Genomic DNA, 27,948 nt, shown 5'->3' with positions numbered 1-27,948 from the left:
TGGACAGCCACATGCAGAAGAATGAAACTAGACCATTCTCTTACAGCATACACAAAGATAAACTCAAAATGGATGAAAGATCTAAATGTGAGACAGGAATCCATCAAAATCCTAGATTTTGCTGAATTTAGTGGCATGTGAATCAAGTCTCAGGCTCAGAATAATTTGGATTTTTTTTCCTTTTAGAATCAGAGAATTAGGTAGACTGAAAAGGGGACCCCAGATTTTCATGTGTGGCTGTGTATTGATTAAATGATATATTTCCCTGAATCTGCTTTATGCTGCTGAGTTTTTGATGTTTTTAATCAGACCTAAGTATGGAATTGAATGGTGCCATTATTGCTAGGTAACCTGGGGAGGGCCTCCCAAAACCAAAGCCACAAGGATCCACAAGGACTTTATAAACAACAGAGAAGAGGGAGACAGCTTCTTGACCATAAAGGAAATGTTTTCAGAAGAGGAGACACATTTTCACCACCCAAGAGTGCCCTGGCATCCAATCAAAACACTAGAACACGATTAATTATTCCAAATCATGTCCTAAAAATCAGAGCATCAGCCAAGGCCATACTTCATACCAAACTATGTCCTTCCTTAGGTCTTCTTCTAGGAGGATATCTTGGAAATCAGAGGAGAAAGTTGGAATATAATTACATGCTCCACCCCTTGAAGAGCATTTATGTCAAAATTCTAAGTATAGGAAGAAAAGCCAGATTTAGTTGCAAAAAAAAATTTTTTTCATTGCTACCTTATATATGAAATAAAATAGTTCAAGTCTCTAGGAAACTATACGAGACGTTACATACTTTAATATAACAAAGTATATTGAGGCGAGATATTTTAAATCATTGTCACTAGCGAACGGATGATTTAATTTTAGCAACTGTTTGTGGGGCATTGTGAGAAAATGAATCCATTATTTTGTCATGAAATACCTCATTTCATAATATAAATTTTGCTGTTAGGACTTAAAGCAAGGGTTTTCCTAAGGATATACATTTTTACATGACATTAAGGTCATTTGTATATATTATAATATAACCATAACTGTGATAATTATTCTTTTGTGCAAAAAATTTCAAGTAATCCTTCCAGCAGAACATTAAAAGATTATAATGTATGTGTGTGGTTATGTGCGCGCGCGGGTGAGAGCGACTAACTCACTAATGATGCTAAGTTAGCTCGAGCATCTTGGGGGTTAGCAATTTGTTATAAAAAGGCCATGTCTAGCACAGTGTGTGTGTGGGTAGGGGGGTAGTATGGGACAGAGAAGAACTCAAGTGAGTTAGAATCCTTTTCCTGCTTTTTATGTTACAATTCTGAATGGATGGCATCAAACTCAATATGCATCTATTACTTCCAGAAAGCAGCTTGGTTTGGAAAACCGAGTTACGCATCTGCCATTGGTGGTTTTCCAGTTATCTGGCTGTATTTCCATCAGCGTGGCATGGAGAATGAGAGCAGCATTGGGGAGTGGATGAATGATCGACACCCAAGTCTGGAACAACCCCACGCTCATGCCCTGCCGACCAGACTTGGGAAGCCGAAGGCAGTGCCGGGTCACCAACGTCACTAGCAAATTCTAATGCATTCGTGGCAACAAGGTGCATGATCTGTTGGGGCGGAGGCACCCATCTAAAATTAATGTTTTCCATTTAATCCGGAAAGCTTGATATTTAAATGTAACCTACATATTATTTTAATGGATAAATGGCAGCTACAGGGAGACATCTGGGACGGAGCATGGTTAGGAAAAGAGGACTTCTTTGGAATATCTATTTATAGGCCTCTGATCAGTTGAATATATTTAGTCACAAACATCGCAAACCAGAAGCCAGCCTTGTGTATGGCACGTTGGACAAGTCCGGCTCTCCCTGAACTGAATGTTTTTAGGGCATTAGAAGGCTCCCATCCGTCCTAATCAACTTCGTGTAGACGTGATTCAACATCCAATGTTGGCTCCAATCAGCACAAGTGTCAGTCACCGAGCACACTCTCTGTCCTCATTTCCTCAGGGCCGAATGCATGTGGTTCTCACAGGACAATCCCTCACAGGCTGGTCTGGCCCTTGCGGGCTGGCCCGGCGTGGCACCGACCATATGGCCTGGCTCAGCTTCACCTCCCTGCCCACGACACCGTGTCCCTGCTTCTCCAGCCCCCGCCATCCTCAGGGAAGGCCTGTAGGCAGGGCTCCTTCTCAGACAACCCAGCCTCACAAACGTGGCCACGATTCCAGTCACAGGAGAGGGTATACCCCCGACCCTGGGTGACGTAGTTTATTTCTGAAGAGAACTGAGTTCAAACTCATAAGAATATGGTTGCCTTTCATGTCCCAGATTCAATTTTGTTCCATGACGCAGCTTCGCTTTGCCCTCCCATCTGATGCCGGGGCTCTTGATTCTGTCACACGTTAGAATAAACCGTGTCTTTTCTCGATATCTTATAAAAATAAGGAATCTTAAAGATCGCTTTGAAACTTCTCCTCTTCTTTGAGGTCTACCCCCACAGAAATATCAACGTGCATTACAGTATTTGAGGAAATTCAAGACTCTGCAGGGCTCCAAGAAGTCTTGGAATGGTTTGTAACACTGTTTACCACCAGCCCCATCCCGAGAGCTCCCAAATTTATTTTCTTGAGTAGGCCTTTTTTTTTTTTAATCTAATACCTATTGTCTTGGATCGTTCAGGTTGCTGTAACAAGATACCACAGAGTGGGTAGCTTATAAATGACTGATGTTTATTTCTCACAGTCCTGGGTTCCAAGGAGCCCAAGATCAAGAGGCTGGCATGGTTACATTTGACCGAGGGCCCCCTTCCTGGTTCATAGGCAACGCCTTCTCTCCATGTCCTCACGCAGTGGGATGGCCCGGCGAGCTCCCTGGGGCCTCTTTACAAGGGCACTAATCCATCTAAGAGGGCCCCACCTCCTATTACCATCACGTCAGGCACTGAGACTTCACATACAAAGACTTCACCCTAAACATTCAGACCATGGTACCTACGAAGCAATACTCAGTTCTGGGAGAACTGAGACATCAATGAAAAGCTAAAAAACAAAGCAAAACAACAACAACAACAAAAAAACACACACAAAAACCTATTTTCATTTTTTTTTTTTAAGATTTTATTTATTTACTTGACAGAGATAGGGAGAGAGAGAGAAGCAGACTCACTCCTGAGCAGGAAGCTGGATGAAGGACTTGATCCTAGGACCCTGAGATCATGACCTGAGCCCAAGGCAGATGCTTAGCTTCCTGAGCCACCCAGGTGCTTAACTGGCTGAGCTCCCCAGGCGTTCCCCCACCAAAGAAACTACTTTCAAATACCAAGCTTGCAGGGGGATGGGGGGAATTTCTCATACTCTGCTATGCTCTTAACTCACTATTTCAGGGGTGATTGGATCCAGTAGCCATAGCCAATGATGCTGTGCACAGTTGGGATGAAGTCAGTACCAGCAGGAGAAACCCAGCCCCGGCCCCACCCCCTGAAGAGGCAAAGGTTGCTTGAACCCTAGCGCAGATGACACATGTAGGATGTGTGACTGTGCAACACCATGGGAAGAAAAGGATGACCAATTCCCCCCATGTGTTCTTGCATACCCCATGTCCTGCAGTTTCTCCCCAGAAGTTCAAATATTTGGTTGGATTATAATTATTCTTCTAGATTCCCTTCAACGTATGACTGAAATAATAAGCGAATGAGTTTGATGACAGACAGTCCCTTGGGTTCCTGTGCCCCTTCCCAATGGCTTTTTCCCAAGTCTGAAGCATGCCAAACCCACCCACCCACCTCAGAAGCTTCATATACACACTCCTTTATCCTAGAATAACTTTCTCTTGGTGTTTTGTTGATGGCTTCTTCCAGCTTAGATGCCAACCCCACAGAGAGGCTTTCCTGCATCATCCTACATTCTGCTATGACTCCCTGCACCCAGCTCTTTTCCATCGTGGCACTTATCCCCAGTGATAATTCTATGGTTGTTTGTTTTCTTGTTCACTACCTCCCCCCTGCTTTAAAGATCACACTCCATGGAGCAAGGGTCCCATGTCTCTGTTATCATACACCAGTGTCTACACAGCCCAGCACAGAACCTCGCCCAAAAGAGGCACTTAAAAAAATAACAATTGAACAAATCAATGAAAAGTCTGACTCTTGGGACACCTGGGTGGCTCAGTGGTTGAGTATCTGTCTTCGGCTCAAGGCAAGATCCTGGAGACCCAAGATCAAGTCCCACGTCAGGCTCCCTGCATGGAGCCTGCTTCTCTCTCTGCCTGTCTCTCTCTCTCTCTCTCTGTGTCTCTCATGAATAAATAAATAAAATCTTAAAAAAAAAGAAAGAAAGAAAGAAAGAAAGAAAGAAAGAAAGAAAGAAAGAAAGAAAGAAAGAAAGAAAATGACAAGGACCAAGTCTTCATTTAGGTTCGATTCCTGTGGTTATTATTCTTGTAGAGTAATAGAGCCAAGTCTTTATGATCGGGTGCATTTCAGCCTTGATAAATCCCATTTACACAACTCTGAGACAGAATTCTTCATAGTTTCACACCTGAAATCAAGATGTGCTTTGTAAGTGGTTCAGTGTGTGCGTGTTTCTTTTTCTCTCCCAAAGTTACAAATTGGATGATGTTACAATCCAGGGAGACCTGAAATCAAAGACATGTGATGGTGCCAGGTAAAGGAGACCCATAAAGGTTTTCTATCTGCTCTTGATATTTAAAATAAAAATGACCAACAACAGGGGACAAGACAGCTCCCGATTTACAGTGATTTGACTTATGATTTTTTTACCTAATTATGATGGTGTGGAAGCCATGCACATTCAGTAGAAACCTTACTTCCAGATTTGAGATTTGACCACTTCCTGGGTGGGCTGATCCTCTCTCACAATCCTGGATCGTGCAGCCACGGTTCCCAATCAGCCACACGACCATGAGGGTTAACACCTGACAACTCTATTCTGTACCTGCACAACATTCTGTTTTTTGCTTTAAGTCCAATCCTCAATAAATCATAGGCAACATTCAATGCACTAGTATAAAATAGGCTGTGTGAGATGTTTGTGCCCGATTAATTGTAGGCAATGTAAGTGGTCTGAGCACATTTAAGGCAGCATAGGCTGAGCTATGATGTTTGGTGGGTTGGATGTATTCAGTGCATTTGGATTTACGACATTTTCAACTTCACAATGGCTCTATTGGGATGTAACCCCATCATAAGGAAGATCTTGTGCAGTGTGATTTTTTAAAAAAATCATCTTATTTAATCATCATTAGGATGATATCATAGAGCAGGTAATTAGATTAGTCACTATTTTATAGACGGTAAAATGAACACTCAGAGAGGTTCATTAACAAGCCCAAATTTGCACAGCTATTCAATGTCAAAATGGAGATTCCAACGCGGGTCTACCTAATGCCAAGCTCCACATTCTTAATCACAGTGACACACTGGTCCCCGGTCTAGCACACAGTGTTGGAGGCCTTCTACCTTCACAGCAGGACACAGGGCAGTGGTAGTTAAGTTTCTGTCTAACAACTACCCATAGCAGGACCGGTCCTGTGGTCCTACCAGAAGATCATGGAGGGACAACATACCCTCTGCAGCAGCCCAGGGGCCCCCTCACTAGCAATGTCAGCATCTTTGCCTGCACCAGCACGACAACTTCACGGTGGAGAGGTCCAAGTGTCATCACCAAACACCAACAGTCACCAGCTCATACAGTGATATAGTCCCACAAGGATGCAGACATCTACTGCTTCAATCTTCCCCAGGAGACAGTGATGCACAAAGCACCTGGAGAATCACTGCCAGAGCCCTCAGGGCTCAGGCGTGATCTGATTTTCCAGGGAAGGCAAGTGGATTGATAGTTTTCACCTCTGGTAGGTATATACTTGTACTCAGGTCACCCTTCACCAATTCCCCACCTGAGGAGACTGCCTGGAGTGCCTTCAAGCCACTACTGATTCCTCCTCCCGGGTAGACAGGATGACAGGGAGGTACAGATGGAGAAAGTGGGCTCTATGGAGTGCTTGGGAGCCCAGTCGGTGAAGCATCGGCCTTCAGCTCAGGTCATGATCCAGGGGCTGGGATGGAGCCCCACATCTCCCTCTCCCTCTGACTCTACACCACTGCCCCCCACTCCCCATGATGTTCTCTCTATATCTCAAATAAATAAAATCTTTTTTAAATATTTTATTTATTAAATTTTTATTATTTACTCATGAGAGACACACAGAGAGAGGCAGAGACACAGGCAGAGGGAGAGAGGGAGAAGCAGGCTCCCTGTGGAGCCCGATGTGGGAATTGATCCCAGGACCCCGGAGTCAGGCCCTAGGCCGAAGGTGGACATTCAACCACTGAGTCTCCCAGGCAATCCTAAATAAATAAAATCTTAAAAAAAAAAAAGTATATATATATATATATATATATATATATATATATAGAGAGAGAGAGAGAGAGAGAGAGAGAGAGAGAAAGTAGACTCTGAATCCAACTGCTGGTCTGAAGTCTCTGGCTCTGGGACTTGCCCATTGAGTCATGTGGACAACCACTAACGCTCTCAGTTCCTTGGTCTCTTCATCTGTAAAATATTAGCTAATACTGAGTTCTATCTGATATTCATATTATCAGTTATCAGAGCATTACCACAGGGACATCATGAGGAATTAATGAGATAACCGATGTGACGTGCTCAGTACAATGTAAGGCCCAGAGCAATGGTAGGTATTATAGATAAATATTCAGATACTCAAAAAGTACATTCAACATACCACGTTTGGTATCTTCCACTCACATATACCACTGTCCTTATAAATTCCTAAATTAAAAGAATCCTTTCAAGTGTTCAGGAGAGATACCTCAACCGGATCGAACCAAATGGCCTTTGCCGTCATTTTTCTGGAACCCACATTGGGTAGAACAAGTAAGTAACCCTCCTCATCGAGTAGGTCTTCTCCTAGGCTGGATATGTGGACTCCACACTTCTGAATGATAGCTATTTAGTATTTGTCCAGTGCAGAGGTCACAAATGAGGTCCACAGTGATGCGTATGAGACGAGTACAGGAAAAATCATATAGTATAAGAAAAAACAGTGTAGTATAACGAAGCAATAGAGTGTCAAGATAGTAGCAAGTGCACTAATCCCCAGAAGTAGGGGACGATAAGACTGGGTGGAACTGGGAGCCTGCCACTGCCTAAAGGGCAGTTACTCAGCCCAACTAATTACTTTCCGTGGAAATGTAGGCCCACCCAACACCAGAATATCCTATTTTTCATATAAATCTGATTTACAAATATCAGCAATGAAATTCAAAATATTTTAAAGATTTATTTACTTATTTATTTACTTATTTAGTTATTTACTTATTTGTGTGTGTGAGGGAGAGACAGAGACAGAGAGAGTGCAAGTGCATGCAATTGTGGGGAGAGGCAGAGGGAGAAAATCTTCAAGCCGGAGCCCAACTTGGGCCCCATCTCAAGACCCTGACATCAAGATCTGAGGGGAAACCCAAAGTCAGATGCTTAGCTGGCTGAGCCACCCAGGTGGCCCTCAAATTATTTTTAAAACTATCTGTAGGCCAAACAAATACGACCAAGTAATACCTATATGCCTCTGGTTCGCAGGCCCCAGGTGTGATCTAAATCTTCTGATTTGGCAGCAACTTTTCATACACTGGGAATATTGACCTCTTGGTTCAGAAAGACTCTCTGCACAGTTTAGTTCTGGGATCCCTTTGTTCTTTGTTAGCTGGCATGTTCCTGCTGCAGCCCCGGCACAGTCTAGAAAGGAAAGAGATTCTGAATTTGGGAGTTCCTCACATTTTCTATGACAAAACTGAGGTCAAGGGCAGCTTACCCAAGGGAGCCTGCCACTCCTCCCAACTCCAGTAGGAGACACATGATTTATTGTCCGTAATAGGGTCACCAAAGAGTGTGACCATCTCCAACTCGCCAACGAATCAGAGCCCAGATACAATAGCAAAAATGTTTTTTAATTCCATTGATCCTTCCAGAAAATTGTCCCTTTCCCACTAGGCCAGGACATGAGAGTATTGGAGCTCTTTAACTTTGAACAGACAGGAAGCTGCCATCAGAGCTGGTAATGGGAAAACAATGGACTGCTCTTAGGAACACACTTTTTTCTGCCATAAAGAGCTTATCATGGAACTTTCTTCTAGCTATTTATTCCACCCCCACTCTGACGTTCTCCTTACTAGAGGGACCCAAGCACACATTATCCACTTCATGCACTGCCCCATGCCTTCCCAGGGAGCGAGAAATTGAAAATGAAACACACTATATGCAGATTGGTTTTAATCACCTGGAACAGATGGTGCAGAAAGTGGCAGGTAAGTGCAATTTCGAATTTCCTTTGGATGTTTCTTAAAATGCAGACACAACAAAGAAATTAAATGGACTGTCAAATGTCAGTGTCATTCTGGCTTCGAACAGCCAGGCTTCACCACGTCTACACGTAACCCTAATACCATCTAAATCTATTTTTCCACCTCTCTGTTAATTAAGTAACATTTGATGGGCTAAATGCAAGAAGATGTACATAGAAACAAAGCAAACACATTTTACTCCTTGGCTATGGGAGAAGGGAAGGGAGCCCAGTAAATGTGTGTGAGCCCAGCTCACCTGAGCTCTGCACTATAACAGGTAATTGCAATAAATCATCCTTTGCCCCGTGATCCCAGCCTAGTGAAGATTAATGGCAATAGACACTAAAGCTGCCAACTTGGAAGATTTCCGTGGTGGTGGAGAGGAGGCTATGCGTAAGGAATGTGTGATAAAATGCTACGCTGGGACCATAATAAACGGGCTGGAAGGGAGCCGAGGTCCTCCTCTGTAATGCAGAGACATTAAGACCTGTCTGATTGTGATGACAGACAGGTATTTGACTGAGCACACTGGCAGCTATAAAGAAAAAAATAGCTAAAAGCCAACGTCAAGATGTGATGTAGACCTGCCACCTGCCATCACGACTAATTACGGCTCTGACCACTTGCTCGTAGGGAGGGCAGGGGAAACAATATTGTATCTGACTGCAACGAATCGGCCACGTTTGATTTGTGGCCCTGATGGCATGACTGGCCTCACTGTCACCCTCCTTGATGAAGCGGCCGAGCCAGACACTGACAACGGTCCTCTCTGAAGGGGAATCGAGGGCCGACTTGCTTTCATTCACTCCAGTTAGGAGGCAGACGGTGAAGAGAGGGAAAGATGGCCTGGAGACAAGACCTGAATACTATGTCCTCAGAGAAAAGACCAAGTGGGACAGACAAGTAGAGATGTGGACATCAGTCCAGGAGCCCTTTCAGAGATGCGGGTTTCAAGAGACCTGCAAGGCACAGGCCGAACACATTTCTGTGCTGTGCACACAGAAACAGACCTTACCACACGCATGTCAACATGCTCCCTGGCAGAGAGAGTGACTGCCACCACACAGGCTTGGAACCTTTGAATGCTCCAGAAGAGCCCAGAAAAGGCTTTGGGGGCTGTGTAGGACGGGGTCCTCTATGAGTTTGCTAGGGCTGCCGTGACAAAGTACCGTACACTGGGGCAGGGGCCGGGGGAGCCGAAGCAACACAACTGCCTTATCTCACAGTTCTGGAGGCCAGAAGCCTGAAGTCAAGGTGTTCATGGGGTTGGTCCTTCTACAGGCTGTGAGAGAAGGATCTGGTCCAGGCCTCTCCACTCAGCTTGTAGATGACCACCTACATGTACGCATGGCCTTCTTCCTATATGTTAGTCTATCTCCAAATTTCCCCCTTTTTAAAGGACACTGGTCATACTGGATTCCAGCCCACCCTGATGATCCCGATCTAACTGGATTAGCTCCATGAAGACCCTGTCTTCCAACAAGGTCACATTCTGAGGCACTGGGGTTTTGGACTTGAGTGTATGAATGTAAGGGGAACAGGCTCCTAGAGGAAGACTCCACCTGGCCAAGGTATATGGGAATAAAAAGTTTTCAACAGTCTGAGGGGAGATGACCAGGTGCTGCATTTGAGGTCAGGTCAATGGGATCCCAAAGACTGCAGGTAGGTGGGTAGGGGTGGGCATGACATCTGTAGGTGTAAGGATACCGGCAGGGCCAGGCACGAGAAGGCACAGACCACTAGCAGAGCTCCAGGGAAAGCAGGCAGCACAACTGAGGGTCGCCAACCAAGCAGACAGACTTTGGGGTCCCGGAGAGCATCAGTGGATAACCTAGAGCTAGACTCTGGAGTAAAACAGAAAGACACAGGGATCTTTTTTGATGAAGACAGAGCATTTTTAATGGCCTTCGGTTTTCTCTGGGTTAGATCTTCTAGAGTTGACCTCTGAAAGGATGGAGTTGGTCATACAGACCCTCACCCTGCATGGCGGAGTGCATCCTTAACTACCCAGAGGCCACAGAGTTTGTGCCCCTATAGCCTCTGGGTTAGGCATATTATGAGGAGGATCCAATTCTCCACGAACTGGGTAGGAAGTTCCTGCAAAATCCTCACAATCCACTTCATGGAGGCATATGTCCTCTGGACCTTCGAGCAGAAGGCAGAAGACTGATAACATGGATTCTTGGCCAGATTTTGACAGTACCACTATGAATTAGGGGTGAAAGTCACCAAAGAAACATCTGACACTGTGACTCAGATCAATCACAGGACGGGGGTGGTAGGGAGGAGAGGGGAACAAAGAGAATAACTTTCCAATGAAAGGAAAGAAAATAGAATCACCTCATAGGGTCTATCTCCTCCCACCCCTAATAACTAAATTTGAATAAAATATTAGATCCCCTGTTACTTTATCTGAAGCCTCGTGTTGATAACTCACTAGGAGGAACAGGGACCTATACACCAGCTATCTCACTTTCAACCTATGACTTCCCAACAGTTTTCCAGGTAAGGAAAATGTCAAAGCAATTGTTTTCAGAAAATGCATGGTCCTGTTTTCATTAAGCTTGTGACTTTTTTTTTTTTTAAGCTTGTGACTTTTTAAAATGTCCTTTAGGACTTAAAAGTTTTAGCGTTGTCTCTTCCCAAAGGTGTTTTTGGAGTTTGAAGATGACATTTGAGCTTCAATCATTTCCGCTGTTAAATATGAAAGAGGAATATACAGTTTCTGCTCTCAATATAAAACATTCTTTTCAATGGTTCAAGTAACTAAAATGTCTAAATTTGAAACCTGGAACCTCACTTGTCTACGGTACTCCACGGAAAAGAAATTCTACTCAAGTTGGAAAGTATCAGAGCAGACATTTTTATGATTGCAAATATTATAACGAGAATGACTAAGCATGTGTCAAGCATTTCTCTAAATTTCATGTATTTTCTACTCAGGGATAGATTCGGGGTATGCATGTGGCCTGCAACCAAGCTCTTATTTCTTTGAACAAGAAATTAAGAAAAAAAAAAAGACCTCTTGATCTAAGTCTCCCCAAAGACTTAGATACAGAATTTATGAGAACATAAATTCTCATTTATGTTTTAATTCAACTACTGCTACTTTTAATAGTCATTTATCAAGCACCTTCTGTGAACTTAATAAACTTAGAAAGCATATTGATAAGCTTAATAAATACTGTTACATCACAATCACTTCAAGTTTTCTTTATACTCACCCTATAAGAGAGATAGTATTATTCCCAATTTGAAGATCTAAGTGAGGTTCAGAGAAGTTATATAGCCTGAGGGATGCCTCACGAGCAAGCAACCTGTGCAGTCGCCAAGGGGCCTGCACTGAAAAGGACCCCACACTTGGTTTAATGATCATCATGTTGATATTACATTAAATTTTTTACTAAGTTTTGAAAAACCACTCGTTTTGCACTGGGCCCCCTAAATTACGTAGCTGCACTTGACCAATGTCCCACAGGTCTTCGGATAGTGAAGACAGGATTGAAAACCAGGTCAGCATGGGTCAGAGCACTCCGCCATTCCATTTGTATCTTGCTGGATTACATCTTCTTATCATTAGCCTTTTCCCAAGTAGGTCTTTACAGTGATAATGTGATTTTCTAGACATAAAGTCTTCATTCACATGCATAAAACAAGTTCAGTATTGAGTTAAAAGTGTTAGGACACATCGTGTTTTCCACAGATGCCCACAGCAACGTCGCCTATTCCCTACGTTCTTGTGTAGCATGACCTTGCGGATTCCCCACGATAGAGTGCGATCTACTTCCCCTCCCCTTAAACTTAGGTTGTCCTTTCTGACTTGCTTTTGACCACGATAATGCAGCAAAGGTGACATCCCGGGAGCTAAGGTGCAAGATCAGAAGGAGACTCGCATCTCCTCTCTCTTGGAAGGCTAGCTCTTAAGGTGCTTCTTTGGGGAGCCCAACCCCCACAAGCATGAGAAGCTCCAGCCACATGTAGGTACTCCAGGGGACAACCCCAGCTAAACTCCCAGCCGATGGCCATCATCCACTGCCGTCCGAGTGAGTCAACCTATTCAAGCCTTTAGACGGGAGAACCTCAAGAGCAAACCATCCCGTTTACGCTGCGTAGGACGGGGTCCTCTGTTAGTCACAGCCAACCCACACAACTATGACAGGAAATGCTAAGTCATCCTAAGCCACTGCATTTAGAAACAGTTGGTATATACATTAGACAGCCAGAAAGTATTAAGACACTCAAACGATTTGACTCCTGATTTGTTGTTTTTAAACCTACTGGACTTCTTTCTTTCTTTCTTTCTTTTTTTTTTTTTACCGACTCAAGAGTTTCTGTGTACTATAGGTCAGGCGACTGAACCATAGAAGTTATCCTAACACCTTGAAGGAAAGTTCCATTTAGATGTTACCAGCGCTTACACCCACCTGTCCTCTGAAGGAGCAAATGCATGTCTAAAGGCTCCTCCCATAGTCTTCACACAACATGAACTGGGGAAAAATGTCCTACCAGGGAAACCAGGTAAGTCCTGGTTTTCCAAAATTAACTTCTCAACATCATCCATCTAAGAGCTGACTCTCGCAATTTCATTTCCCTGGCCTCACACTAAGAATTAAGAAGTTTCTTCAAACTCTAGTCTTCAAAGCAGCAACAATGTACGTGTCTACACAACTATATTCCTGCATCTGCCCACCCTAAAAAATGGTTTCCATAGAGAAGCTTAACAGCAGAAATCTGACCAACAGGCGATAAGGCAATTATCTATATTATATCTATAATCCAGTATATTATTAGATATTAATATTATTTTTCCTCTGCTGTTTTAGAATTGTCACTCGGCACGCAAGTAGCAAATCTGCAAAAGAGATTAAAATAGCCGATTCCCACCTTTCCTAGCTGCACAAATTACCTTTTGCACCACTTGCACGCATGCACACGTTCATACAGGAGAGCTCTGTGCGTGGTAGAGGAGATAGGGCCAGGTTCTATGAAATATGTAGTGAAAAGTAAAAACACAAAAATCATCAGTGCATCAAAATGAGAGAAAAAAATCCTTAGAAAATGGTTTGATCATGTACCAAAACGGTTCCCTGATGTTCTAGAACACAAAATAAAGGAAACCGACCTGTAAACTCGGGTAAATTTTACCACCTCTCCTATGTCCTATGTCTGCCCACCCTGTTTCCGTCAATCATCAAAGGTTACATGCTGGCCTTCTGGAAGGGCACACTGTTTTGGTGATGTCTTGTGAGGTTATGTTCTGTTCTGTGTTGAGAAAATCATTAGAGCTCATTATTCTAGTCTATTCCTTCCCTTTACAAAATATTCCACTTAGGAGGTATCTAGCCTCTACCAACCTATATTTCACACACTCTGGTTCCCTCTCTCTCTGTGTCCCCCTCCCTCCTTCTCTCTCTCTCTCTCTCTCTCACACACACACACACACACACACGCATGCACACACACTTCACAAATAAGCTTTCAATGCATTTTCTGTACATTTCTAGCCTCTCACTGTCAATGGGAATTTGTGTCTGGAATTAGGACCATTCACCATGAATTCACAAACAGCTTCCATGTTCTCTAAGTCAGCAACTATCAGATCTGTTGCAGAAATCCGACCAGACATGATTTCTGGAGGACAGCCAAGAGGGCTGAGAATCTGTTGTGAGTTAGCCAGACTGTTTCCATTGAGCACATCTGACTCTGCTAACATTTAAGATCATGTATCTCCCTAACCCGAAGCCTGTGACTTGCCAGCAGGAATAAATAGGACAGCACAGGCCCTGAGCCTGGGCCCGAGGGCTATGGTTTCTGAACAGAATCAAATCATGGACCTGGACTTTCCTTCCTCCCAAGGGATCCAGATGATTCAGGCTGAAATGACTGAGAAGTATGGAAGTCGTTAGCCCGCTAAACTGTACACAGCGACCAAAGGATTAAGAACTCTCAGTAAACAAAATGACCAGCATTTCTGATCCCCTAAATACCCCCAAACTGAGACACGTGGCTAAGAAGACTCTTAGCCATCCCATGATCTCATTCTCCTCTTATCCTGTAGGTGAGAAGGGGAGTACTCAAGACTACATGGTGGCCTGTGACCCAGCCAAAAGCAGATCCGGACCCTTCTCCCTCTCCTCCAGTCATCTGTCCACCTCTATACTGCTTCGCGCTGCTTCCCAAAGCACCACTTCCTGGCCTTGCTTCCCTGCCACCTTGGACTCTACTTGCAGCCGAATTCCAGGGGTGACAGTGGCCTTGTAACCTGGGTCTTCCATAGGTTCGGTGTGTCAAAATCAGGGCTATATTCTGTTTTTCCTACTCTCTTCTGTTCTTTCTTGACCCTTTTGCCTCGTGATGCTGTTTTACCATTAGCAGGGGCTGCTCTCTTCCTATCCACCTTCCAACTAACTGATTAGTATGCAAGGAGAATTTATTGACCTATGGATTGCTAGGGATCATCTGCTCTTCTTCATGGAGTAGGAACCACCCCTCCCCAAAAAGGAACCCTCGGGCACACATTTCAGGGACATTTCATTGGTTGCCACCATGTCTGGAGCACACCACCAGCGTTTTGGGGATGGAGCCGGGTATGCCCGGCTCCCAGCAATGCCCAAGACAGTTCCCTGCAGCAAATCGCCCACCCAAAGTGTCAACAGCACTGCCCTGGGGTGACGACGATGGTGATAGAGTCACCTGGCTAAGGAAAAACCCCTTGTTTCTCTGCACCACCTGCCTCGGTCCACGGGGGAGGCCGGAGGGAGCAGGCAATGCGTCAGAGTCTGGGTGAGGAGCGAAGGTCCCCAACAGGGCTCCCCCGGGGAGAACGTGGGTGAATCATGTTCGGAGTCCGTGTTTCCATCATAAAATGAAGACAAAACATCCACTTCCTAGAGTGATTGTAAGGATTACAGGACAATGTGCATAAAACTGTTAGACCTCTATGAGTGCAGAAATGGAGAGGACTCTAGCCATCGGATTTCCGAAGACGGGAACAGTGACAGAGAACACCTGTGCCGCGTGGGGAAGCCACCAGACGGGTATCCCCGTGGGGGCTCACACGTGGACTTCTGGAAGATTCAGGGAGCAAGTACGTGTGATTGAGGTGTTTGGGGCTGCGTAGCAACGGGAGGGGACCAGGAGTTTGAGGGCCACCGGTAGGATACTAGCAAAACCATATCTGCGCAACGCGGCCTAAAACCTTCGGGAAATGTGATAGAGAAACGGGGCGCCGTTAGGTTGGGTGTTTTGCGGGAACTTGGAGGGGATGGATTTTGCATCAAAGCAGCTCAGAAGCAGAACCCGTGCGGAGGAGGCAGGGGAAGGAAGGTGAGGTCAGAGAAGATGTTAACCAGGGCATAGAGCTGGTGATCCCACCCCATGGCATCTGGCTTTCGAAAGCTGTAGAGGAGTGGCAGGTCCCTGCAAGATCAAGCAGGGGCCGAAAACAATAGTTTTTTTTTTTTAATTTTAACTAAAGCTCCAGTCCCCCATCCCCGTACCCCATCCCTGCTCCCCATCCCTGCCGTGGAGCCTCCAGCATCTAACTGACCGGCATTTACAAAGAAAGAGGTGGACGGTCACTCCTCCCCTTGGATAGTGTGGGTTTAGGGCTTCGGGGTCTAGTACAGCACGGCCTGCACACAGTCCGGCTCTCTCAGGGCCTTGCGGCCTGATCTGGGACCTGTCGTCATCACTGCACATCCCCTGGGCAGGTGGCAGGCTTACCTGGAAGGTGGCAGGCTCCCCCAGCAGGTGGCAGGCTCCCCCAGCTGGGGGCAGTCTCACCTGGCAGGTGGCAGGTGACGTGCTGCCCACCTGGGCGCAGCAGGTGGAGGAGCACCCAGCACCATCCCCGTAAATGGGTGCAGTCGGCCCTGGGGTTTCACGGGGCCAGTGACTCAGCCAGTGGCCACTCAGGTAAGAGGAACTCAAGCCATCTGAAAGGCTGTGCGTCTGTCCGTCTCCGGGAACCGTGGACGCCCCACAGAAGCTTCAGGGCCTGGGCCCGCGCACAGGACCGTGGCCTCGTCAAGCTGCTGGGAGCAGCCGCCGCCCCCAGGAAGAGGCTCACTGCTGCCCAAGCTCGGCCCGGGGCTGCCCCCGCCTGGGCTCGGTGCTCCGGCCCCAAGACACAGGTGGCAACCGGGCGCTCCAGCTCCCAAGCCACCATGGCCATGAACCTGCTTCGCACAGCTTGAGGGTTGGGACACTTGCATCCGACGTTGAAGCAAGTGTGACCGACAAGTCTGGGAAAAATGAGCCCACGCAAGCCTACAGGACAGAGGATGTGATAATATGGCCCTGCGAGGCTCCTTCCCCTAATGCGCAGAACTGTGCCCGCTGTGCACGACTCTGGCCCTTCCACTATTTTATGTGGACATAGGAATGTTCTCTCTGCCCGATGAGAATAAAAAACTGAAGAAATGGGGACACCTGGGTGGCTCAGCGGTGGAGCATCTGCCTTCAGCTCAGGCTATGACCCTGGGGTCCTAGGATCGAATCCCGCATCAGGCTCCCTGGAGGGAGCCTGCTTCTCCCTCAGCCTGGGTCTCTGCCTCTCTCTGTGTGTGTGTTCCTCGTGAATAAATAAGTAAAATCTTAAAAAAAAGAAAGAAACTCAAAGCAAGGACCAATAGTTTAAAAAAAGAAAAAAACAACTAAAGAGATGCCTCAGCCTGGAATCACGTAATGTCCTCTCAACCACCTATACTTACCTGGAGGCTCCACCAACGGTGCTGTCCTAACGAGGAAATAACTGGGGGCAGATGACCAGTCTCCTGTAAACGGGGCACTAAAACAGCCCCCATCGTGAGCCAGCAGGCGACACCATGGACTACACGCTCCAGGAGGGCAGCTGTAGGCTGTCCCTTTTCTTCCTTCCTGTATGCTCAGTGGCCAGCACAGTGTCTGGAAAGTAGGAGGCGTGCAATAAATATTTTTGGAATAAATGTTTCCTGAACTGCAGTCTAAGTAGTTTGAAGCCCAGACAGACAGACAGCCCAGGTGGCAGCACAACCTCCTCGCCCGGGTTGCAGGGAAGCCGCGGCCTCATGTCATCATGAAGGTGCCCAGTGCTTCAGCCTTTGGGAAAAGAAGAGAATGGATTTATTTTTAAACCCCACTGGCACAAACCCTTGACGTCTTTGAAAGATGAAAAGAAAGTTGCCAAGCAGTGAAGAGCAGTCATTAGGCCGGGCAGACACTCATCTTTCTGACCAGGGCTCTCCATTTACTTTACCCCAGTTAAGACTGGGTGATTTGTGGAGGCGAATGTCGTTCAGCCTTTCAGCAAAATTTCAGATGGAAAGGGTGTCACAGGCTAGTGAGGGGCCCTGGTGTGGAAAGTTGTAAAGAATCACCAACATGTTTTGTGCCCTTCGTTACTGAAAACACGACCCCATAGATATCAGTAATAATTGAAACGGGCATGGTGGGGGGCATTTGCAGAGCACTCAGCGACATCTTTCACGTGAACTGTTTCGCCTAATACTCACTGAGACATCATGAGCTCGATGCTATGGCCCTAGTTATTTTCGGTTGCAAAAACTCATCATTCCAAGACCACAAATGGCTCCATGGAGGTCTCACATGTGTCCAGTGATGGAGTCAGAATTTAAAGCTGGTCCACCTGCCTCCAAAAGCTCTTGATGACTAAATGAATTTCTAGTTGAGTAAGGTTGGCCTTAAAGCCAATCTTAAGGTTGGCCTCTGCCTTCTGCAAACCTAGATAAAGACATAGAAGACAAACAAGAGCAATCTGAATATTGCCATGTCTCTTCTTCTTTCTTTATTCTCACCACGAAGTGTTGGCACAATCTAGACTATAAGGAGTTACAGCTACAGTGACCTCCCGGGGCCCGTTTTGCAGCAGGTGTCTGGGTAGACAGACCAGAGCGGGGTAGCCATGGTCAAAGAGTGAGAATTTTCTTTCATCCGCCATTGCACAAGCAGAGCCATTGAGGCGTTTGCCATTAGAAGACTTGGTCAAGTCATCCCCCTCTCTGAGCCTCCTCCAGGGGGAAGAGCTTGAGCTTTGGATTCACACAGACCAAAGGACACCTGGGAACCCAGCAAAAACAGAGATAGAAACTATAATTCTTTGGCCACTCCATCTGCTGCAGCGGAGTCATCCAGGGCTTCTCTACTCATTCATATAGAGCAGAGGTGGTCTAGAACTTGCTGCCCATACAATAGCCACTAGCACATGTGCTCATTTAAGTTTAAAACAAACAAAATTAAAATTTCAGTTCCTTCGTTGCACTAGCCACTGTCCAAACGCTCAGGAGTACACGTGGCTAAGAGCTACTGTCTCAGATGATGCAGGTCTTCGACCGTTTCTGAAATAATCCAGTCATCACAGAAGATGCTATTGAATAGCAGCGGTCTGGATAGCAAGGAGAGCAGACCCTTGCTGCTCAAATGACTGCCACTTACAGGCAGAGGGGCCAGGGGCTCCAATTTTAGTGTTCGTTTTAATGGGAGGTTTCTTCGAATAGTGAGTCCGGACTCGTTCAATTATGAGAGGATGAATCCAACTCAAAAATAGCTTACACAAAATTAGAGAATTTATTTGTTCTTATATCTGAAAAGTCTAGGCATAAAGCCCAGCTGGATCCGGGGGTTCAAATCTCTCATTAAAACTATGTCGCTTGGGGCACCTGGGTGGCTCAGGGGTTGAGCATCTGCCTTCGGCTCAGGGTGTGACCCGGAGTCCTGGGATCGAGTCCCACATCAGGCTCCCCGCAGGAAGCCTGCTTCTCCCTCTGCCTATGCCTCTGCATCTCTGTGTGTGTCTTATGAATAAACAAATAAAATCTTTTAAAAAAAAAAAAGACTGTTTCTTATCTCTACGCTTTACCCTCTTCTGTGCTGCCTTTCTTCGTAGGCTGGCTTTACTACCTAGGGACAAAGGTGGCCCTCAGTGGACTCAGGCTCCTACCATTCTAGGTACCCACAATCTCAAATTTGTCCTCCTATGTCAGTCTCTGATTGGCTGGACTCGGATCCATCCCTCCGTACAGGAGTATGGAATATTCTATTGGTAAGGATTGGGTGCCAGGTTCAGAGGAAGTGGGTAAATGAGGAGGTTGCATTTACCCCAATCCCATGACTAAGAATAGAAACTGGTCGTTCCCCAACGACGTCTGAAATGCACACACACAACGTAGCTACTACTACAGCCACCTATGTCTACGGGGGGACAAATAGTAGCAGTATTGGCACTAAAGGTAGTGACAACGGGTGGTGATATTAAGGTGGAAGTATGTCCAGGGTAGTTTTTTGCCGAAATCCAGAGAGATTTATTAAAGTGCTGCTGTTCATCACCATTCATTGACTACTGTCTCCACATAACAGGAGAAGAGGCACTACCTTTACCTACTTAACAGGTACCAGGTGTCAAAGCACACCTGTGCCAGCCCAGGTTCTCTGACTTATGAGCCAGCTGTGTGACCTCGGGCAAACCCTAATTTCTCCATACCTTGATTTCCTTATCTTTAAATGGGGACAATAATACCAATTTTATGAGGTTCTTCTTGAGCATAAAGGGGAGGATTTGCACAAAGTGCTGAGCGCCGTGTGAGTGAAGGGTAATCCCACTGTCCACGCTGCTGGCACCATTGTCACCACAACGTCCCAGACGCACAGGGTTAGGGCTCATGATGAGTGACGACACTGAGTGTTCCAGGAGCGGGGAGGGCCAGCAGCCCCGTACCCCGGTGGGTCCCAGGAGGGTTTTGGGGAACGCACGGGACATGGGCAGAGGTCTTCAGCCTGGACAGTCGGGCAGAGGGAAGGGGGCAGCGCGGCCACCAAGGACCTCAGTGTCTCCCACTGGGGAGCAGGGGGCTCTAGATGGTGGAGGCGGGAGCTCCCCTCTGACCATCATCTGCAGGAAAAGCTGAGAGGCAGCACGATTTTTTAAACATTAATAAAAAGTGCACAGCAAAGCTTGAGTGGGAGCAGCCGGGCAGGCGTGAGTCCCGTGGGTCCCTGCGCCCAGCTCTCAGCGTGGGGGTGGTGGGTGCTGAGGGCCTCCCCGAGGGCCGGCCTGAGCAGGCCGCCAGGGCTCACCCAGGGAGGTGGGGGCCTCCGAACAGCTGCTGCGGCGTTTGGGAAGCACGTGGGGGACACACTTCTCTAACCTGGAATCCTGTGGCTCCGAAACAGGTCCACCTCTCCCAGGGTCCGGCTGGAAATGCTTCAAGATTTCTGCTGGTCGCAGGAAGCTGGGGCCTGGTGTGGGGCCACGGTGCATGGTTTCTGAGAGCCGGGCTGTCCTTGGCGAGAGGAGTACTTTCCATCTCATCTCGGAGGTGGAAGAAACGCAGTTTAGCTTGCGAGCAAAGTGGGTGTGAGGGAGCCGTCCCCCCACCCGGGGTGCGGGCCAGCTGGGGGGGAGCACTTCCAGGGCGTGCTGTGATGCCCCACTGCCAAGGCGGGCCTCTGGGAGCTGCAGCTGCAGAGGAGCTCCCGCACCCCCTCGCCCCCCCACCGCGTGTGTGGATGTGTGTGAGGAGAGAGAGCGCGTGTGTGCACCAGCGCACACCACATGCACCAGCCGAAAGCCTTCATTAGCGCACCTTTACGCATTAGACCTTAAAAGCCACCAGGGCAGCTGTTGGGAAGAGCCAGGGAACAACATGCAAGTCACGCCTCTGCCGTGGGGCCACACGGCCTCTGGCCAGGTCATCACAGCCCCCGGAGCTCCGAGTCCTTCATTTGTAAATGAGGACAACAGTCTGGGACCCGGTGGACCCCGGGTTTGGACCGAGAGCCCAATTAGAACGCGAGGAGGCCCCGGGAGGTCTGCGGCGGAGCCTAAGGCCCTGTTTCTCCAGGTCCCGACCCCGGGCCACAGCACCCGCTCCTCCCCAGGCAGCTCGTTAGAAATGCAGCCTCATGGCTTGCGCCTCGGACCCACTGAATCAGAACCTGCATTTAAAAATAAGGTGTGCAGAGGTGATTTCTATGCACATTCAAGTTGGGGAAACACTGAAGCACCAGAAAACTGGATTTACAGATTCGTTGCAAGGTTGAATACAAGCTCTCTGACCCTTGGCTACCGCAAGGTCAGCCACACAACCGACTTTCTGAGACAGCCCTCCTTCCTCGGTGGCTCCCAGAGAGCAGCAACCAGTGTCGTGAACCAATTCTTGGAGGCGCAGAGCACAACGTGCACCAGGCTCACCTTGCAATTGTGTGACAAAACAAGATTTCTTTTATTTTTTTTTAAGTGCCTTGGCCTGGAAATCCCTGCAGGACGCTGTGGCCTTCCATCACGGCCTACATTTACTACCCTCCCCAGCCCCACGTTGGCCCCTGGAGACCCTTCCCCACTCCTTCCCTCCACTACTGCCACAGTGGTCCCCCCTGCCGGTCCTCAGACATACCAGGCACCTCTTAAAGGAGAGCCTTCGCCTTGCTATTCCCTCTGCTTAGAAGGCTGTTCCCTTCAATAGCCACAGAGCTTAGTCTTTGCTCCAATGCTACCTTCTTCATGTTGCCCTCTTCAACCCTTCTCATTGAAAGTGCAGCCACCTCCTTTCACCCAGAGACGTTTCTCTCCGTGCCAGTTATCGCTTTCCAGCACACTCTATGCTTTACTTGTTTATTATGCTTTATCTTTAATCCCTTTCTGCCCCAAATTAGAATGTAAGTTCATGATCAGCAAGGATTTTCATCTGTTTTAGTCACTGCTGGATCCCAGCTTCTGGAACAGTCCTGGCCCACGACTGCTTGCCATGTAGTGAAGGTGTGAACAAACACACAGAAGGATGGCTTTGGCCGCTCTGTAATAGGCTCTGTAATAGGACAGACTTGGGCTTGAACTTCAGCTTTACCACGGGGAACTGTCTGACTCAAGGCACATAGACTGGATCTGTACCTATTGGTTATCATCATTAAAACAGACTTATTATTACCATTAAATATAAGCCCCATTCTCCTAAGAGACTGAACTCACAAGTATCACTCATTTTTATAAATAACCAAACTTTCAAAGAATATGCCACATTGCCCAAACAGGGCTAAGGAGCAGGATTCACTTCTCGGGGTCAATTCTTTTTGCATCAGGGAAAAGAAACAAAATAATAAAATAAAATAAAGTAAAATAAAATAAAATAAAATAAAATAAAGTAAAGTAAAATAAAATAAAATAAAATAATAAAATAAAAATGTGCATGCATGAATATACTTCACCCAAAGAAAAAGCTCCCTGTTTTCTTTTTTAGGAGCAAATCAGGAAATAGTGGTTTCTTTTATACTTCCAACTAAAATCAAATGTCTGTCTTTGGACAATAGAAACTCGGACTGAACCTCAAGGAATGATTTTGCGGCATTCTTGGCCCTGTGAAACCGACCAGATGAGGAGGTGGCTCTCCCACCTGACGAGTCACTTAAGCCCACAGGAAAAGTTGCTGGGAACTTTTTCCCGCATGTTTAGACCTACTGTAAATATCTATAGAGTAAATGGCGGGTTTCTCATAATAGTTGTTCCAGGTATTTTTCTAGAGGTAAGAATTAAATATAAGTAGACTATTTTAATTCCATTGGCTCATTCTTCGGACCTTGAAGAGCACTCATTTCTCTACCTGCAATACAATGACTATTGGTGTGTGTCAATCACCTCATGTCTTGGAACCTCAATTCTGTTTGCCCTCAAATGGGGATTTGAGTCAGGTAGCGCCTAAGGTTCCTTCTGGCTCCAACAGTCAGAGATGCTCAGAGATAGTCACAGTCAGAGACTCAGAGACCTAGAGCATCTCAATCTCCTTTATCCCCCACCCTGGCTCCACCCAGTTCATCACTAAGTCCTATGGGTCTGAGTCTAAAATAGATTTGAAATCTGCTTACCTTTACAGTGAGCACCCCAGTACTCACTGGAGAGCTTCCTCATTGGTCCTTCTCTCTTGTACCTCTCCAACCTCTGCTCCCACAGAATGGACAGCATGGTCCTTTTGAAATAAAAAAAAAAAATTGATTCTACTCCTCCACTTAAGCCCTTAAATAGTTTCCTTTTGCACTTAAAACACCATCTCAAATCCTTAGCAGGGACAACAAGATGACGCACCATCTGGCAGCACCCCTATCCCCGGCCCTTTCCCCTGCCTCATTTCACAACCCCTTCCCCTCTTATTTCCACCAGCGCCACACGGCCTGCTCAGGTTCCTGGCTACGTGCTGGTGGTTCACACGAGCTGCTACTGTGCAAGCCGCTCAGCCTAACTCTTAGCCTCTAATCCCACAACAAATGTCTTTCTCAAAGATGCCTTCTTGGACTCTTTGTTGTACATTGCATCCCTCTCAATTCTTTTTCTTGATAACACTTCTTATACTCTGCAGTTATGCATCCCTCTACGTGTCTCTTTGCTTCATATCCATGTCTCATTTTAAGCTCTAAGCTCCTCAAGGAGAAGGACAGTGTGGTTCGTCCATATATTCAGCACACCGGGGGGTTCTTGGCATATACTTGGCAATTAATAAATATTTGCAGAATAAATGAATGGATGAATTATCAAGTCCATCTATGAAGGGAGAGACAAGAATTGGACTGCTCTTTTAGTTACCATCTTATGAAGTCATTTAAAATAATACATGCAAAGCAATTTGAATCCATAAAGAAATATTTTTTTAAACCAAAGCATTATTCTTTTTCTAATTTAAATTCAATGAGCCAACATACAGTACATACTTCGTTTCAGATGTAGTGTTCAATAATACACCAGTTGTATATAACAACATGCAGTGCCTCATCACATCACGTGCCCTCCTTCGTGCCCATCACCCAATTACCCCACCTGCCCACTCACCTCCCCTCCAGCAACCCTCAGTTTGTTTTCTATAGTTGAAAATGTCTCAGGATACCTGGTGGCTCAGTGGTTGAGTGTCCGTCTTCAGCTCAGGTTGTAACCCCAGGGTCCTGGGATCGAGTCCCACATCAGGCTCCCCACAGGGAGCCTGCTTCTCCCTCTGCCTGTGTCTCTTCCTCTCTTTCTGTGTCTCTCATTAATAAATAAATAAAATCTTAAAAATTTTTTTTAAGTCTCTCATGGTTTCTCTCCCTCTCTCATGACTTCCCATTCAGTCTTCACTCTCTTCCCTTATGGTCCTTTGCACTGTTTCTTATATTCCACCTATGAGTAAAACCATATAACTGTCTTTCTCTGATTGACTTATTTTGCTAGGTATAATACCCTCCAGTTCCATCCATGTAGATGTAAATAGTAGGTATTCATCATTTCTGATGGCTGAGTAATATTCCATTGTGTATATAGACCACATCTTCTTTATCCATTCCTCTGTCGACGAACATCTGGGCTTTTCCACAGTTTGGCTATTGTGGATATTGCTACTATGAACATTGGGTTCAGGTGCCCCTTTGGATCATTGCATTTGTATCTTAGGGGTAAATCTTACAGCACACACAAAGATAAACTCAAAATGGATGGAAGACCTAACTGTGAGACAGGAATCCATCAAAATCCTAGAGGAGAACACAGGCAGCAACCTCTTTGACCTCGGCTGCAGCAACTTCTTACAAGACATGCCTCCAAAAGCAAAGGAATCAAAAGCAAAAATGAACCACTGGGACTTCGTCAAGATGAAAACCTTCTGCACAACAAAGGAGACAGTCAGCAAAACTAAAAGGCAACCTAGGGAATGGGAGAAGATATTTTGCAAATGACATCTGATAAAGGGCAGTATTCTTAAAGTCATTGTTCATAGATTAACTCATCTGTGAGGTAAAGGTTTGTAAAGGTTTTTTTTTTTTTAATTTTAACAAAAGAACACACTTACGGACCACATAACAGAGTATCAAAAGATTTGGATTGATATTTTAATGACTCAAAAACTTTTATCATAGCATTACTGAATCTGTGACTTTAACCAAGTCACCTAGCAAAAAAGAATAACTATGTGCTTACTATCTTGTATCACCTGCTGAAGAGTGACTGAGGATATAGTAAACACATGCATATTTCCTGTCTCATTGGCATTCGCAGGCTATCTGAAATGAATATATCAAAAAGGGAACCTGCAATTGCCATAACTTTAAGTATCCGTTATAAGAAGGGAGTTAACTAGTATTATAATTATTATCAAAACACTGATTAAAATTCATTTTGCATAGTTTTTTTTTTTTTTTTTTACCTTTTTTAGTTCCCTTAGGCTAGGTTCTCTGAGCTTCCGGTCAATGAGTTAGATAATGAGTAAATTAAAACATGTTATTACAGAAGGTCGGGAATGTGGTGTGACCATTAGAAGGAAAGAAAATGAATCAAAGGCCTGGAGACTAAAAAAAAAAAACAAAAAAAAAAAACCAAAGGCCTGGAGACTGACGAAGGTGAGGAGGGAGTCCTAATCCCCTCGGAGTAAGCTTGGCTAGACATGAAGATGCAGCCACAGGAAATGTCATGCTACCAGTATAAACAGGTATGTCCACCTCCATCCCCTGGTTGCCAAAAAATAGAGATAATCGTCCCTGGTCTTAGCAACCAATGAGGAATATTGTGAGAATAAATTAGATACCATTTTGCTTTGGAGGAAAAGCACTATATAATTTATGATATTGTTATTATAATCATTAGTCATCTTTGTCTAGATTTATGGAGTGACTCATCCTAAATTAAGCCTTTGGAACAATGAGAAGAGGGAAATTTATGAGACCTACAATGATTTTCTAGTCTCATAAAAGATTGTAGTACTTGATTCTTGAGATGTTGAAATATCTCTGCCTCTTAACAGGAGGCTACAGGGACCATCCTTTGATTCATTATTTGTTAAGTCTTTCAGGTCTCCCTCCTTTTGCTCCCCTGGGACTAATAATTCAGCAAGCATTTTAACAGTCACCTTGGCTGTCAATAAATTATTTTAACTTACCTTTACAAGTGCCTGCTATTTCTCTCCTTTTCCTATGAGAATAAAAATATTGCTACTTTTTTATTCCCCATAATTTCTCTACAAACCCACTTAACATCCCGGAAGCAGCTATAATATCAAAGCAATGAGCCAGGTGTAGAGACATAAGTAAATAAGATTCTGTCCCTCCCTCAAAGAGCTTGTAATTTAGTTGGAGAATATAACTAAGAGGACCAAATCTGGTGGATTTTTTTTTAAATAACTATGAGGTCACAGGAACTGAATGGATAGAGAATGTGAAAGGGAGGGAAGAGTACGGAGGGCAGATCTGAGGAGGGACCCATCAGATCCATTTTAGGCCCACTGAGCTGAGGTTGATAAGATGTCCAGCAAGAAGCTTGACCCATGGGTCTGGAGTGTGAGAAAGAGGTCAGGACTGGAGACTCCGATTTGGATCTCATCCAAGGAAAAATCCTGAGACTAGGGGACATTCCCAGTGAGAGAATATGAGACGAGAAGGGAAGATGAGGGAGAGTCTGATGGTTAAAGAAAAAAAGGGCAAGAGATGCTCTCCCTTTGCTGCATCTACTGTGAGAGTGAAGACCATTCTCAGCAATCAGACCGTCACCATTCCAGAAAATGTCGACATCCCCCTGAAGGGACGCACTGTGATCGTGAAGGGCGGGCCCCAGAGGAACGCTGCGAAGGGGCTTCAATCACATCAATGTAGAACTCAGTCTTCTTGGAAAGAAAAAGAAGAGGCTCTGAGTTCACAAATGATGTGGAAATGGAAAAGAAGTGGCTACCGTTTGCACTGTCTGTAGTCACGCACAGAACATGATCAAGGGCTTTACACCGGGCTTCCATTACAAGGTGAGGTCAGTGTGTGCTCACTTCCCCGTCAATGTTGTTATCCAGGAGAATGGTTCTCTTTTTGAAATCCGAAATTCCTTGGGTGAAAAATACATTTGCAGGGTTCAGAAGAGACCAGGTGTTGCTTGTTCTGTATCTCAAGCCCAAAAAGATGAATTAATTCTTAAAGGAAAATGACATTGAACTTGTATCAAACTCAGCTCCTTTGACTCAGCAAAAGACAACTGTTAAAACAAGGATATCAGAAAATTTTGGGATGGTATCTATGTTTCTGAAAAAGGAAAAGTTCAGCAGGGTGGTGAATAAGATCTGAGTTGTCGAGCTACAGAAACAGCAAGATGCCAGATGATTTTTCAGACTTATTTGTGATACTTTAAAGATGCAATAAAAACTATACTGATTTGGGGAAAAAAAAAAAAAAGAAGAAAAGCAAAAAGAGGCAAGAGACAAGTCATTTTTGGGAGAGATCCAAGGGATGAGAAGGGCTAATGAAGAAAAAGGATAGGAAAAGGCAGAAAATGGCAGACAGTGAGGAAGGAAGAGGAATCTTGATGAAGAGCAGAATGGAAGAGTCAACCTTGGAAATGAACCTCCTTCCCTCTCTCCAAGCAGCACAATGAGGGGCAGATGCGTGCAGATATACTCTGAGGTGGGACAGAGGAGACTTACAGGAGAGATTGTTGGCCATGCAATGGAAAATTAAATTACAAAAGGCTGTGGTGGGGCCACCTGGGTGGCTCAATCGGTTGAGTGACCAACTCTTGGTGTTGACTCAGGTCATGATCTCAGGGCCGTGAGATCGAGCCCCATGTTGGACTCCGTGCTCAGCTTGAGT

General features: G+C 45.7%; 1 protein-coding gene and 1 pseudogene across 11 annotated transcripts in view; one reads left to right on the top strand and one right to left on the bottom strand.

Annotated features, from left to right (window-relative positions):
* LOC121498826 overlaps positions 1-27,948 on the bottom strand; it is a 57,586-nt gene that overhangs the window by 27,553 nt on the left and 2,085 nt on the right. For 3 of the 11 annotated variants that reach the window (XR_005989916.1, XM_041769037.1, XM_041769035.1), the window contains exons 2-5: positions 23,236-23,336; positions 20,526-20,689; positions 17,097-17,289; positions 7,601-7,795 (exon numbers count right to left, since the gene is read on the bottom strand). Coding sequence is in view for 5 of the 11 variants with exons in the window: in XM_041769037.1 (XP_041624971.1) it covers positions 7,601-7,795; positions 17,097-17,289; positions 20,526-20,689; positions 23,236-23,332 (649 nt within the window). In the remaining 6 variants the exon portion in view is untranslated. Of the gene's footprint in view, positions 1-4,325; positions 4,544-7,600; positions 7,796-17,096; positions 17,464-17,876; positions 18,106-20,525; positions 23,337-27,948 lie in introns of those variants that run through there. The other 8 variants (XR_005989917.1, XM_041769038.1, XR_005989921.1 and 5 more) reach the window with 7 other exon arrangements.
* LOC121498828 lies at positions 24,709-27,912 on the top strand (annotated as a pseudogene).

The sequence above is a fragment of the Vulpes lagopus genome, chromosome 9 (genome assembly GCF_018345385.1).
Source record: "Vulpes lagopus strain Blue_001 chromosome 9, ASM1834538v1, whole genome shotgun sequence".
Classification (NCBI taxonomy): domain Eukaryota; kingdom Metazoa; phylum Chordata; class Mammalia; order Carnivora; family Canidae; genus Vulpes; species Vulpes lagopus.
The sequence above is the reverse complement of the archived record's forward strand: the minus strand, read 5'-3'. Positions and strand labels throughout refer to the sequence as shown.